Genomic DNA, 13,859 nt, shown 5'->3' on the forward strand with positions numbered 1-13,859 from the left:
TCTCCCCACATACTACGCACAACGGACAGGGTGGAACAGGATCCCCAGTAAAGGAAAAACCAAATGACAGATACGAGTCACTGTACAGCCTTGAGCTCACCGTTTTTGCTTTCTTTTGAACCCCACTTGCTGTGAGCTCATCGACTGGATTGGTTATAGGGGGACTTTGATCATGAGTGGGTTCTTTTCTTTTCAAATATTTATCCTTGTTTGTGTTGCGTTACTCGTGTGTACATCAATCACTTAATCTGTAATTTATTGTTTGCATATCTGTCAATTAATTGCGCTGCCTACCGCCACCAACAGGCATATGGGAGTTTTTATGTTGCATACCACCAACAGCGCGACCACGCACACTCGGCTCAGACTGGCTTACACGGAGTAGACCAATATATATATATTTTTAACCAATGAAGTGAATTCGCATCATTTTTCATGGCACACCTGTCCATCTCTCACGGCAGAGCAGTGTGCCGTGGCACAGTGGTTGAAAAATACTGGTTTGGAGAACCTGTCGGAATCGTCAGCACGAGCACCCCAGCCCATCAACTGACAAAAGACAGGAACAAGCACAGAAAACACGGATAATAGGAAGAGGTCTGAACTGGAGGATGACTCTGAATGTTATGCTATAGTAACGGTAGCTGGTTCTAGCTACCTAGCTGTTTGCTAGCAAACTTTTTTGGCTTACATTACTTTCTTTCAGAGGCTTTGGCGTGCTACTTTTGAGCTAACGTTTAGCTTATGCTATCATGTGAAACTAGGTGACAAAACGTATCTAATTCTATCAGTTGCGTCATGAATCCATGTATAAACAGCTTAATGCTTATTGTTACCTGTCTGCTAACTATCTATTGTGGTCAATGTTATTTGTGTTTCTTAATAACAAGAAAGACCAGCCAGAATAATTCTCAACCATCCCGAGGCCATGGAGAAGCTGGACTCGGATCGTCTAGTCCGTTTTTTAAAATGTTGATGTTCAAGAATACGATCTGAAGTTTTTAAAATTATTATTATTTTTTCCAAAAGAGCTGTTGTGTTTTTGTGCTTCACCAGCATAACATTGTATATACAGTATATGTATTTTTTATTTGACCTTTTATCAACCTTGATAACATATAGTACTCTTAACTGCTTAACTTAACTGCTTATAAGTGTATATTAAAGGACTTATTAACCTTAATAAGCATTGTTCCCGCTTTAGATCCCGTACCTGCAAAATGCATAAATACCAGTTTAATAAAGGACTTATTAACCTTAATAAGCATGGTTCCCGCTTTAGATCCCGTACATACAAAACGCATAATTGTCAGTTTAATAAAGGATTAACCTTAATAAGCATAAAAAATGCTTAGTAAAGGTTTAACAATGACATAATAGGTAAGTTAGTAAGGCTCAATAAATGGGTTTGTAACGTGTTTATTAACAACTATAAGAAACTCATAAGACCATTATTAATGTTATCAAGCAATCGATAAATAGTTAACAAGTTTCTTATAAGTGCTTATAAAAGTCTTATAATCTCACAATAAACATGTTATGTTATTATTAACACATTGATAGTCTTATTAACACAAATTAATGTTAATAAGCATATAATAAGGTCTTATTACATATTGACTAAGGCTTATTGCAACAACCTTAATATAAAGTGTTACCCATATTTCTTTATCCTTGTCTGCGATCTGCACTGTTTGTGTCATCTTCTTGCTGCGCATCTCATTTTAAACCATTGCTATAGACCATAAATTAAAGGGTTGTGCTTCCTTTGCTGCAACCCACTGCTGTGCCTGAACGGGAAGAAGAAGTAGCTTCACATGATCAGGTCAGCAGCTGCTGACCTCCATTCTAGCATCCAGATCCAGAGAATTGGAGGGTGTGACTTACCTCCATACTAGCATCCAGATCCAGAGACATGGAGGGCGTGAATTCATACTGCTCAAGCTGCACCATGCCTGCAGGAAAGGCCAGAGGGACAACTTACTATAAGCAAACAACAAACTACTAGCGAGTAGGGATGGGTCAGAATATTTGATTATTCTATTATTCGTTCCCGAGGGTCAAAGTCTATTTTTAACATTTGGAGCGTTAACATTTTTTCCCATGCAAATAAACAAGAATTAACGGATGGAACTAATGTTGGACAGGTGTTCAAGGGCATTAATCCGCTTACACCATGGTCACTTGCCATAGAAAATAAATGAAGACCATTCATTTATAGGGGAATTATTTGAAAACGGCGGATGCGCGCGCAGAATGATTGCAAAATTACAATTTGTTTGACCGGTTGCCATGGTTATCTCTGTGTGGTTAATTTGCAGTTGGGGTGTTAATTAGCGATGTTGTCAGCTTACTGTTACATTAAACTGTAATCAGAAAAGGCGGTTATATGCTATAGACCCTAGAGTATCTGTGGTATAAAGGCTGGGACGAATTTCGAATTATAAATATGTACACTTTATGTTGAAATTATAGACCGTCACGATTCAGCATACCATAGATACTGTAGGGTCTATAGCGTATAACCGCGCTTTCGGATTACAGTTTAAAGCATTTTTCACAATTAACCAGCTCTCGTTTTGATGGCTGAACAGGCAATTTGACTGGAACTACTTAGCAGGTAGTTGTTTTTTTTGCGTTTAAGATACTGTTATTTCTTTCCGACGATCCATGGCTGCCTTTGTGAATGTCGGCACACATCGAATAATCAATTATTCGTTCGTACCACCCACCGATTATTCGACCATGAAGATTTTGAGTTATTCACATCCCTACTAGCGAGTACGGCACTGATCCTCTAAGTCCCAATTGCTAATCTAGACATGTTGTCTTGGTTTTTGAGTGTGTTTGTGTGACTGTGTTTTTGTGTGTGCGAGACAGAGTAAACACAGTTCGGAAAAACAATAGGCAAGCAGTCTTGCCTATTCATACAAATTTAAATTTCATAAATTCACACATATTGATATATTTCTGTATAAAAAACTTTGGATCCAGGGGAGGTTGTCTTGAATCAGATGTGTGTCTGACCTTGTACCGGGTCCCTGGTCAGACCCAGCTGGTTGATGATGTACCGGGGGATGTCCGTTTTGATGCCTTGACCGACCTTGGCGTGACCTTCTGCGGCCTCTAGCAGGTGGTAGAACTCTTCCGGGTCAAATTCCTGTTAACATATAAAAAAAAATGTCTGTTCACTTCAACATCAGTCTTTCAAATACCACCCGTTCCGATTCATTACAAAACAATTTAAGAAAGCATTAAATTGTTAAAAAAATGATTAGGTGGTTATTAAAGTTAGATTTGGGAAAATCGCAGTAACATCATGCTCCAACAGACAGTGTTCCCGACAGACATCCCCAATACAATTATCCCTTGTCCTACCCTATCTGTTTCTACAGAATCAATCGAGCTTTCCATTTAGGAACTGCTATGCTCCCTGGTCTCCATTTCCTCACCAGGCACTCGAGGAGGCGCGCTGGCCGGGAAATGATGATAAGTATCTTCTTCACCAGCTGGATGATCACTGTCACCTCATCACTCTCAGAGCGCTCGTACGCCTACACACACAGACACACACACACACAGTTAAGCCGCTTGGAGAGTCGCCGCAGGAAAAATCACCCTGTGTGGGCCAATACGGTGAGCTAAGAGATGATCAGATCATATATCGTGCTGATTACATGATAGCAAATATATTTAGCTTTTCATGTCACAGCTAATTAAGTTAGCAAAATCATGTGATGGCTAATATATCACAGCTATTCCCTTTAGTTAATAATGTCATAGCTATACAATAAGCAAATTATGTCATGGTAAATGCACTGAGCTAAACATACATACAGCTTATTGTATCATAACTACTACTTGTAACAAACTGTGATAGCTAGTAACTACTTGTTAAATAGCTTATACAATTCACCGGACATAGAAAGGTTTCTGTAGAATATGTTTCTCGAGAATGAATGTCCTTTACAGGTTGTATTTGCATTATTTCTGCTCAGCTAACCGCAGGATTATTTTAACACTTTGGGCCAGTCGGCTGACCCTGACACAAATCCTTGACAACTTCACGGTTGAAAGAGCCACATACTGAACACGTATTTCAAATCAGTTGTTGAAATGAATGAACCACTTCAAAGTGGTTTGTCTCTCGCCTGCTGTAGACAGCGGCTATCTAGTGGGTAGACTGTTTGACTCCCAGCCGTAAAAAGAAAAGTCCTAGGTTCCTTCCACATTGTTTGCAGCCCATCTGTTGCCTTTGCTTTGGATAAATGTCCTAAAATAGTCCACTTCTGCTCACAGTGCTGAGATGTCTAGATCGACAGGGCTGACGCGTGGAACACGGTGACACCAAGGTGTTATAAAAGCTGGCTCATCGGCACAGAGAGGTTGTTAAAATAAGCTTGATATCGGATGAGGTACAATCAACTGATTGTGAACAAAAATAATGTCTCCAAGCTTTTAACTGAAATGTCACAAATGTTGGTTGTTTCTCAAGGATGGAAAGAACAAAGAAGAATGGGATTTTTTCTTAATACCGAAAGTACATGCATTTTATGTGCAAATATTTATGAAGCATTTCAGATTATGCATTAGTAGCACACAGCTGAACCAGTGCAACCTTCTGAGGGAGGGAAAAGAGTTGAGTTGAGTCGACCCATTTCCACATGGTACACAAAATCAAGTTCAGGCAAGGGTCTTTGTACACCCTCACACACAGACACAGACACAGACAGAGAGAGAGAGAGCCATTGAGAGAGCGAGCGAGCGAGAAAGAGAGACAGCTAACAGGGGAGAGAGAGCAAGCGAGCTACAGCGAGAAGTGAAGATAGAGCAAGGATGAGTGTGACATTGCATGTTCTTTTCTATGGGAACAGTTATCGGCTGGGCTGTGGCCTCATTGCCAAGTTGGCTGGGCCTCCCGTCTGTCAGCGTGTGCACACGGCCCGGTGCTCTCCGGCACACCGCGGAGGAGATGGGAAACGGGGTTGCCATAGAAACTAACATTCTATCACACAGGGATGCAAACAGGCGAGGGGTGAAAGTACATCTGAGGAATAGGGGGTGCTGGTAGGTAAACCAGTGACGGAGGGCAGGGAGGGGGTTTGCGTCTGGATGGTGCACAAATGCTATGAGGACTGGAGCAAGCCTATGAAACTGGCGCTGCTGTTCACACTATAAACAATATTCATAACCTCTAACCTTTTCTATAGTTTTTAGACCTTCTCATGTGCTCACACTGCATGCTAGTTCCTAATACTAATTTACCTCCTGCTCTAAGGTAGGGTCTTTCCCCTACACATAGGTACCGTAACTACCAACATATTGACTGGTCAAGCACAATAAGCAACATACCCAAGTTAAATTCCATACTTTTTTAACATAAGAAAACCCCAACAAATAAATTGCTGGGGAATATTTTTTATGACAGTGAGTGCTCCATCTCCTCTTACATCAGCTTTTTATTGCCCCTCCAGTCAGTAGCTCTGGTTCTGATCTGAAAAGGCTCCTGACCCTTTAACATTTCTCCTTGAATTTGAATGAATCACACAAGTGACCTTTTATTGTATCAAAAGAGTGAGTCTCACTGAAGAAGTGAGTAGTTTGCATCCCTGATCACAACAGAGATTAGACCTTTGACACATTTTTTTTTAAAAAAGCTCTATCTCTCACTCTGCTGTGCTCTAAAACCTAACAGAGACACATTCGTTTTGGAGAATATCTTTTTGCACCTATGGGGCTGTTTATCGTCCTCAGGGCTTTGTCTCGGCTGTTCAGATTGGTTTACTCTGGCTAAATGGTTGGATATTACATGTACATTATATGTACATTATCTGTGAGATAAAGCCATTCAGTGGTTTTGATAGGAGTCGGTTATGGCAAGGTCAGAAGGAGATGCTGAGAATACATTTCTCTACCACAACAAAGAAGTGTCACTGCCCGAAGCCCAACATGTATGTGTGCATATAGCAGTACAATACTTTCGTAGAGGTTAGTCTATAAATATTTAAATTAACTGAAATTAGAAGACAAAAAGGCAATTATAAGATACACTCTTGGCACGAGTTAAGGACAACATGCATAACACTAGCATAATTATTTCTATATAAAGATGGCAACCCATCAACACTTTTCATTCCCTACTCTGTTGGTTTTGGATACCATGTGACCATGTGTGAATCTTCATAGCAACCGAACCACACAAAAAAAAGTCAGATCTTGAATGAAGGAGAAAATCCATATGCAAGGTTATGTTTAACACTAGTTTAAATAAAACGTAACGTTACCCTTTTGAAAAATATCACAGGGTGCAGGAGATGGGCTATGACTCTCTGTTTTGGATACCGTGTGACGTGCCCTAACACCATGTGATCCGTGTACGGATCTCCCTAGCAACCGAACAAACCAGCACTCCTGGTCCGCTAACCTCGTGGATCAGCTTCTCAAGCTTCTCCTGGAGCTCAGCGAAGTACCGGGAGGTGACCAGGCCCTTCTGGGACTTGTCCAGGCAGTCGCGGCCCAGCTCTGCCAGCTGGTGCTGGATGAAGCCCAGCACCCCGTCAGCCAGGGGCAGGCAGCTGTCCGTGCAGCAGTGGCTGATCACCTCTAGCAGCCGCTCCTCCATCTGGGCGGTGGCCTGGAGGGGTGGGAGGACATTGCACGCACGCACGCGCACGCACGGACGGACGGAGAAACACACACACACACACACACGCACACACAAGTTGGCACAACAGACATGTGGAGCGGAGAGGTACACGCATGCAAACAAAACACACAACTTTGCGTTTGGTCTTGTATTGGCCTTGAAAATTGTAGCTAGATGTAAATACAAAATCAGGTTCATGCCAATGCCATTAGGGTATTTCTTTTTTAAAAACCCTCATGAGACTGTAATTAGTGCAAACAGTGTGTGTGAGATATCTTCTCATAGATTGATAGAGAACCCTGGTAATTTCAAAGTCATAGATTTTTTTCCTGGTTAAGAGCGTTCGTATTTGGATCTGAGGTATTTAGCAGATAACCTGCTTCTTCTCTTGGTTTGGAGAGGCCTCTATGGTTTTACTAGAGAGCCTGGAACCAAAGTCTTCTGTGGTTTGAATAGAGAACCAAAGTCTTTTCTTGGGTTAACAAGGAGATGTTGTCAGAGAAACCTACCTTGGGGAAGCGCTCTCTGTAAACATGGTTCATCATCACCGTCTCGTTGTCGAAAGAGCTGCTCGCTCGCCCAGGGCTACGACAGAAGCAAAAAACAACCGCTTAGTCCCTCCAGGACCACTGAATGTAACTGACGTCCATCTATCCAGTGTCTGGCCATACCTCGGGCAGACTTAATAGATGGCTCCCTCATGGCCTCTCTTCACTTCTGTCTTGTGGTTAGGGTGTTTTGACTCCAAGTTAAAAGATTCTGTGTTTGAACCCCAATGTCTACACGCCCCATCACTAAATACTTGGCTGAACTGTAAACTAGAAAAACTGCCGTCACAATTAACATCCATGGTGGCCCGGGCATAGCGCCTTTATAAAGATACTGCTTCTGGATTGAAAAGTTCCTGCCAAGTTCAAGGTACATTTGCACAATGATCTGGTCTCAGCAGAGACCTTGACTCTGTAGGTGGTTATGTCATATTTGGAAGCTCAATCTGTACATTTTTCCCAAATAAATCTCACCAAAAGTAACTATTTAAAGGGTAATTTTTCAATATTTTCTTCCGGGGGGCATGCCCCCTGACCCGCCTAGTTGCTAGGTAACCAACTCACAGCACCACCGCTAGGAAAAAGCTAGGGGAAACACTGTATATATGTGCCAATGGTGGATGATTTAATTTAATTTAAGTGAAATTTAAAAAAAAAAAAAAAACATCTTCCAATAGAGTTGAGTGCATACATTTCTTAACATGGGTTGACCCAGCAATCAAACCCCTTACCTGGTTAGTACTGACGCCAGGGGCGGATGGTGAAAAGGGGCGATTTGGGCGACGCACTACCAACTGGGAGAAAGAGGATTTTTTTTCTAACAAATTCTATCACAGCAAAAGTAGTTTTCAGTGTTCTAGAAATATTATGTCATTGTCCAATCAGAATCGTCTGATTCAAGTCGCGTTTCAAATGGTCCCGCCTCTCAAAAGTTACCAAAATTAATAATTAAACAATTTTCTACAAAGGGGGGAAAGTCCTACACCCGAGGATTTTCAACAAATTGGTACGGGAAAAAAAGCTGGCTAGCAGGTTGTAAAGAAGCTAACGCAGTCTTCTGCTACCACTGCCTACTCTTCCACCCTGACACCCTGACGAAAGACAGCACTGGTTGGGTATCGACAGGTGTGACAGACATGCACCATCTGTCTGAGAAAATCAAGAAGCATGTGATGTCAAAGATCCAAATGGATAGCTGCTTGAGATTTGTGACTATTGGGAGGGTGAACATTGCCACTCAACTGGGCGAGGGATACCGGCTAGCTGTTCGTCGCTACAACGATGAGGTGAGCAAGAACCGACACATCCTCAACCGGCTCATCCAAGACGGTGCAGAACAAGCTTTTGGAATGTATGCTAGCGGTCGCACGGGAAAGGATTGTGGAGGAGGTCAAGTCAGCTTGCTATCTGGCAATCCAAGCTGATGAAACTATGGACGTCTCCACGCAGACACAGCTGGTGCTTGTGCTAGGATACATTGATGACAACCATGCAGTCCAGGAACGTTTTTTTGAGTTTATTCCCATCTCGGATTCAACGTCAGTTTCAATTGCCAGTGTACTTTTGGAGAGACTGAACCAGCTTTTGGCCGACGACAACGACAAAATGAAACTCGTTGCACAAGCTAACGGTGGTGCCAGTGTGATGAGGGGAGGGAAGGCTGGTGTGCAGCAAAAGGTGCGTGAACATTTTAAGAATGCCCATTATGTGCATTGCTATGCACATCACTTTAATTTGATGCAGCAAGCTACCTCCCGCATCAAAAAAGTCAACGTTTTCTTTTCCGATCTGAGCGGTATTGCGTCATTCTTTTCCCAGTCACCGAAACGGTGCAGCGTTCTGGACAAGATTGTTTCACGAAGACTGCCAAGAGCTTCATCTACAAGGTGGAATTTTAACAGCAGGATCGTCAACACTGTGTACGAGAACCGAGATGACCTGCTTGAATGTTTTGAAGCCATCAAGACGGGTTCACATGGTCCATTTGACCAGCTCAGCGTGAGAGAGGCATCTGGCTACGTGAGGTTGCTACAGAACGAAGATTTCATTTTTTTCCTGTGTTTTTTTTCACAAAATCATGCCCCACGTCGACATTCTGTACCAGAAGCTCTAGAACAGGGGTGTCAAACATACGGCCCGCGGGCCGGATCCGGCCCGCGAGATGATTTGATCAGGCCCGCGACTTGTATAGCATAAATTTCTGAGATATTACACAGCACCTGAATAATCTTAACAGTATCTTAACTCAGTATAACGCATACAGCATACGCGCATTCAAGTTAAAACTGTCACTCTAACTAGCGGTGGCACCGCCCATTTCCCATGTCTAACCGTTGTGCGTGCGACCAGACGTAATGCTGATATGGATCAATACAAAGACAAGATAAAAGGATTGCTGCAGGAGATCAAGCAGAGGTTTAAGGTCTTCAGTGAACTAGAGAAGGAATTTGCCATTTTTCGCTCACCATTTACAGTCAAGCCTTCTGACATGCCAGCTGACATCCAACTCGAGATAATTGACTTGCAGTGTGATACCAATATGAAGGAGAAATTTGCGTCGGTGGGCTTGGGCTCATTTTATCATTATCTCTTGCCAGGGTACCCCAAATTAACATCCCTGGCTGCAAACGTTTTATCCATGTTTGGGACTACCTATCTTTGTGAACAGGTGTTCTCTGTAATGAACCTAAATAAAACAAAGCACCGCTCAAGGTTAACAAACACACACTTGAATGACATTGTGAAATGTGCTGCTACTCAGGATTTGACACCTGATATTGATGCACTTGTAAAGGCTAAAAGATGCCATGTTTCAGGAGCCAGCAGCAAATAGACTGTAGTGAGAAAAAAAAGAGTTAATCAGCAAGTAGGCCTGTGCCTAATTCTTGTGATGCTCTTTCAGAAATGTTTGCACTCTGATGAATACAGATCTTATAAGTTTACTCAGGTTTCATGTTAAACGACAATGAATATTGTGCAGCATATCATTCTCAGCTTCAGTAGCCTACAAAACAGTTTGATCTGATGTAGCCTTATCTCATAGCTCATGCACTGCTATAACTTTTATGTTTGTTTATTTTATTTATATATGCACATTTACATTTTCAAGGCAGTATGATAGCTTTCTTCATAGCTCCCACTTGAGTTTGTTTAGTGTGGTGAGTTGGTTCAGGTGTTCAGATGTAAAAATGTATTCACTCAACTCTATAAAAACAAACCAGTTGTTAATGAATGTGAAATGCATTTTATTTCAATTCCATTGGCCTATCTGTGAATAAATGTGTTGTGCTAATATAGATCCTTGTGATCCGTGATAATGTAGGCTACAAATGTAGGCTGAATGATAAAGCATAGTACTGAAAAACAAAGCTAATGATTTGGAGTTGACGTAGGTTATTTTGGTATTATTTTACCATTATTTTACTGGTCCGGCCCACTTGAGATCAGATGGGCTGTATGTGGCCCCTGAACCAAAATGAGTTTGACACCCCTGCTCTAGAAGAAGGACATTGAAGCAGTCTTTATCAAAAGGGCCCTCGAAAGCTTCACAAGCAGTGTGCAGACCATTAGGTAAGATAACATTTATATTATTTGATCCTTCTCAAAGCAAAGATTTGTTATGAGAACATATGCATGAAAGGAGACTGTATTTGTGTTCTTTTTTATAATATATGTTCTTTTTTATAATATATTGGCAGTGGTGTAATCTAGCTTGTTTTACTTTGTGCTGGACATCCTGGTTAGGCGAGGCACAATTGATATCTTAAAAAACAGTGTTTAACACTAACATTATGCATCCCTGCCCATTTTAAGTGGTATACTCATCATGCCTTCAGTGTGTCTTGAACAACCACACATAAAAGGTTGCCCAGATTACATTGATATTTTATCGTATTTGTCTAAATGCATACTTGACTGTAGATAGATTTATGAGTGAAGTTACCAAGACAATAGATAAAAAACAGTGTTTGACACTAACATTATGCATCCCTGACCATTTTAAGTGGGTATTAGGGATGGGCATTCGATTAAGTTGTCTTAGTCGATCGTCGGGAGAATTAACGATCAATTAGTCGATTAATCGTTAATATTTTACATAAAAATTTAGTTCCAACCAAGTATAACAACACCGGGACTTTTAACTATACATGTATCACTCCGCTGTTTATGTTCTGCTAGCTAGTGTGTGTGTTGCTTGGCAACAGTTCAGTTCCAGTCGTGGATCCATTTGTGTTGGCGGTGCCAAACAAATGTTAACTAATTAATGGTGCTTGTAGAACTGTTGTATAAAAGCAATATCACACTCGAGTTCGTGCTGTTGTGGTGAATATCAGCACGGCTGTGATTATCATCGGCACAATCACAGCCGTGCTGATACAACGCACTCCCTCTCGTGTGATATTGCATTAGTATTTATATGCTATATTCAAAATGCAATGAAAATACAAAAACAGCGTGTTTTCCTCATTGGGATCTTCATTATTAGATGAACAACTCAGTTAAACCAGATCCGTTCAATAGTTATGCGCTACTCTGCTCTAAGCAACGGAGCCTGCAGCTCGAAGCCGGTGCTCATGAACATAACTAAAAATAAACACAACCCTAGTTTCTTCCCAAAATAATAACAATAATAATATAAAAAAAAACAATCATGTTATAACTTAACCAAAAATATATTATACTTAATTCGGACAGGCTTTGCCAAATGTAACGCAAAATATAAAAAAAAGACCGAGAACAATGAATTAGGCTTAGTAACAAAGCTTCTGAAAATAGAACCAGTAACTCACACAACTTCAGCACCAGTCTATGGATTTTCGAGTCGATGCTAGGCTGAGACTGAGAGCACGATGCACCGCCACTAACCAGGGTCGGATGCGCGTTTTTCAAGTGGTACATCATTTGAGTCGTGGCCGTGTTGTACTTAAACACAGCTTTGCAGTGTTGGCAGTGAACTAAGTCATTTTTTAAACCATAATGGTCCCACACCAGACTTCGCCGTGGCCTCGTCCGCTTCATGATTACTTTTGAAACACACAGACTCGCAGGTGACCGAGCAGGCCTGTGGCGTTTTTGTTTTTTTCAAATATTGCCCCCGTGTGGTTAAATGTTTAATTGCACACTGCATTAGTTTAATCGATGAAAAATTTACGTAATAGACGAAATTCTTAACGATCAATTAGTCGATCGTCGATTAATCATGCCCGTCCCTAGTGGGTATACTGACATCTTTGTACTGGATAAAGTGTGAACATGTGCATCATGTAGACTACAGTACTGTACACAGCCTAACAAACACATTATTGGTTTGTTTGCATTCAGAGACTCTGACCAGCTGCAAGAGCCATCAGGAACCGACAGACCAAGGACGGCTTTGACAGAAGAGGCGAAGCAGACTCTGTCTGAAGAGGTCTGCGACACCATCCTGGCTCACACCAAAGCGAGGTTCTCTTTGTGAGTGCTACCTTAGTACAAGGAAATATGTTTGAAAGGTACTGCCATTCATTTCCTGCTGATGCTCTGAATGCCACTATGAAGGCATATCCCACACTGAACAAGGCAAAGGTCAAGACGGAACTGTCTCTGATCTATGAGAATCCTGAATTCAAGGCTTGCTGTGGTGCACTGGCACTGTACCAAGTGATCATGAGCTACAACCTCCAGGAGACATTCTCTGAGACTGTGAGTTTGTTGAACATTCTCATAACTACTCCTATGACAACAGCTGAAGCTGAGAGATGTTTCTCAACTTTGAAAAGAATTAAGACATTCCTGCGAAATTCAATGGGCCAGGAACATCTGAATGCACTGGCCATGCTCTCTATGAAGAGGGAACTATTCCTCAACATGCGTGATTTCAATGAGAAAGTGTGACGACCCAGTTGGGTCTTTGACCCCGCCCCTGCTGTGTATGCCTGTGTTTCTCTCCCCCCTGATTAGGAGATTGTCGGCAGGTGTGGGATGGACCGGTGGCAGTATAAAGAGCCTGCTCAGACAGCAGACGAGGCTTCTCCCTCCTCCCAGCATTTGTATTCCTTTGTTCTTCCTTTGTTTGCACCTGGACTGATATTTACATTACCTTTTTGGTTACTTACATTTATACTGAATTGCACCACACTTCTTATTATGTTTGTTATATAATAAATTACTTATTATTGTACTAATAGCGTGGTCTCCCCGGTTCATGTTGCATGCCTGGAGCCAGCATGTCACATATGGGGGCTCATCCGGGATCGTTTCTGGAAGTGGGTAAGGTAAAGAAAATTTTCCTCCACTTGGTTGGATTGGCAATTTTTGTCAAATTGGCCTTTTGTTTGTGCTGACGGGTAGGAATTGCCTGGGCAGTAATATTACCTGTAATTGGGGAGACCCACGCTAAATTAGTTGAGTTGGTTAAATGATAAATTGAGATTTTGGATTAATTGGTCGTTGGGATTGGTTATTTGGTTTGATATGGGTTGCTTTGTTTGATTTGCTGGAGAGGAGTAGAGCCAATCAGGAGGCTAGGTGTAGCTTCAATTGGGTGCAGGTGTGGCGGTTACCATGGAAGGCTGGTAGATTAGATCTGCCGGAGCAACTGATAGTCCTCGCGTTAGGAGTAGAGCGCTTACCGCTGTTTATTGTTTTGTTTGTTATTTTTGGTGTGTGGGACGCGCACACAACAT

At 41.8% G+C, this 13,859-nt stretch overlaps 1 protein-coding gene across 7 annotated transcripts in view; it reads right to left on the reverse strand.

Annotated features, from left to right (window-relative positions):
• LOC307078113 (microtubule-associated serine/threonine-protein kinase 3-like) overlaps positions 1–13,859 on the reverse strand; it is a 119,042-nt gene that overhangs the window by 57,612 nt on the left and 47,571 nt on the right. For all 7 annotated transcript variants that reach the window (XM_079739729.1, XM_079739728.1, XM_079739730.1 and 4 more), the window contains 5 exons: positions 7,156–7,231; positions 6,425–6,634; positions 3,453–3,554; positions 3,028–3,160; positions 1,888–1,955 (listed from right to left, as the gene is read on the reverse strand). In XM_079739729.1, the coding sequence (XP_079595855.1) occupies positions 1,888–1,955; positions 3,028–3,160; positions 3,453–3,554; positions 6,425–6,634; positions 7,156–7,231 (589 nt within the window). The remainder of the gene's footprint in view (positions 1–1,887; positions 1,956–3,027; positions 3,161–3,452; positions 3,555–6,424; positions 6,635–7,155; positions 7,232–13,859) is intronic.

This window comes from Pollachius pollachius (assembly GCF_949987615.1).
Source record: "Pollachius pollachius genome assembly, chromosome: 7".
Lineage (NCBI taxonomy): Eukaryota > Metazoa > Chordata > Actinopteri > Gadiformes > Gadidae > Pollachius > Pollachius pollachius.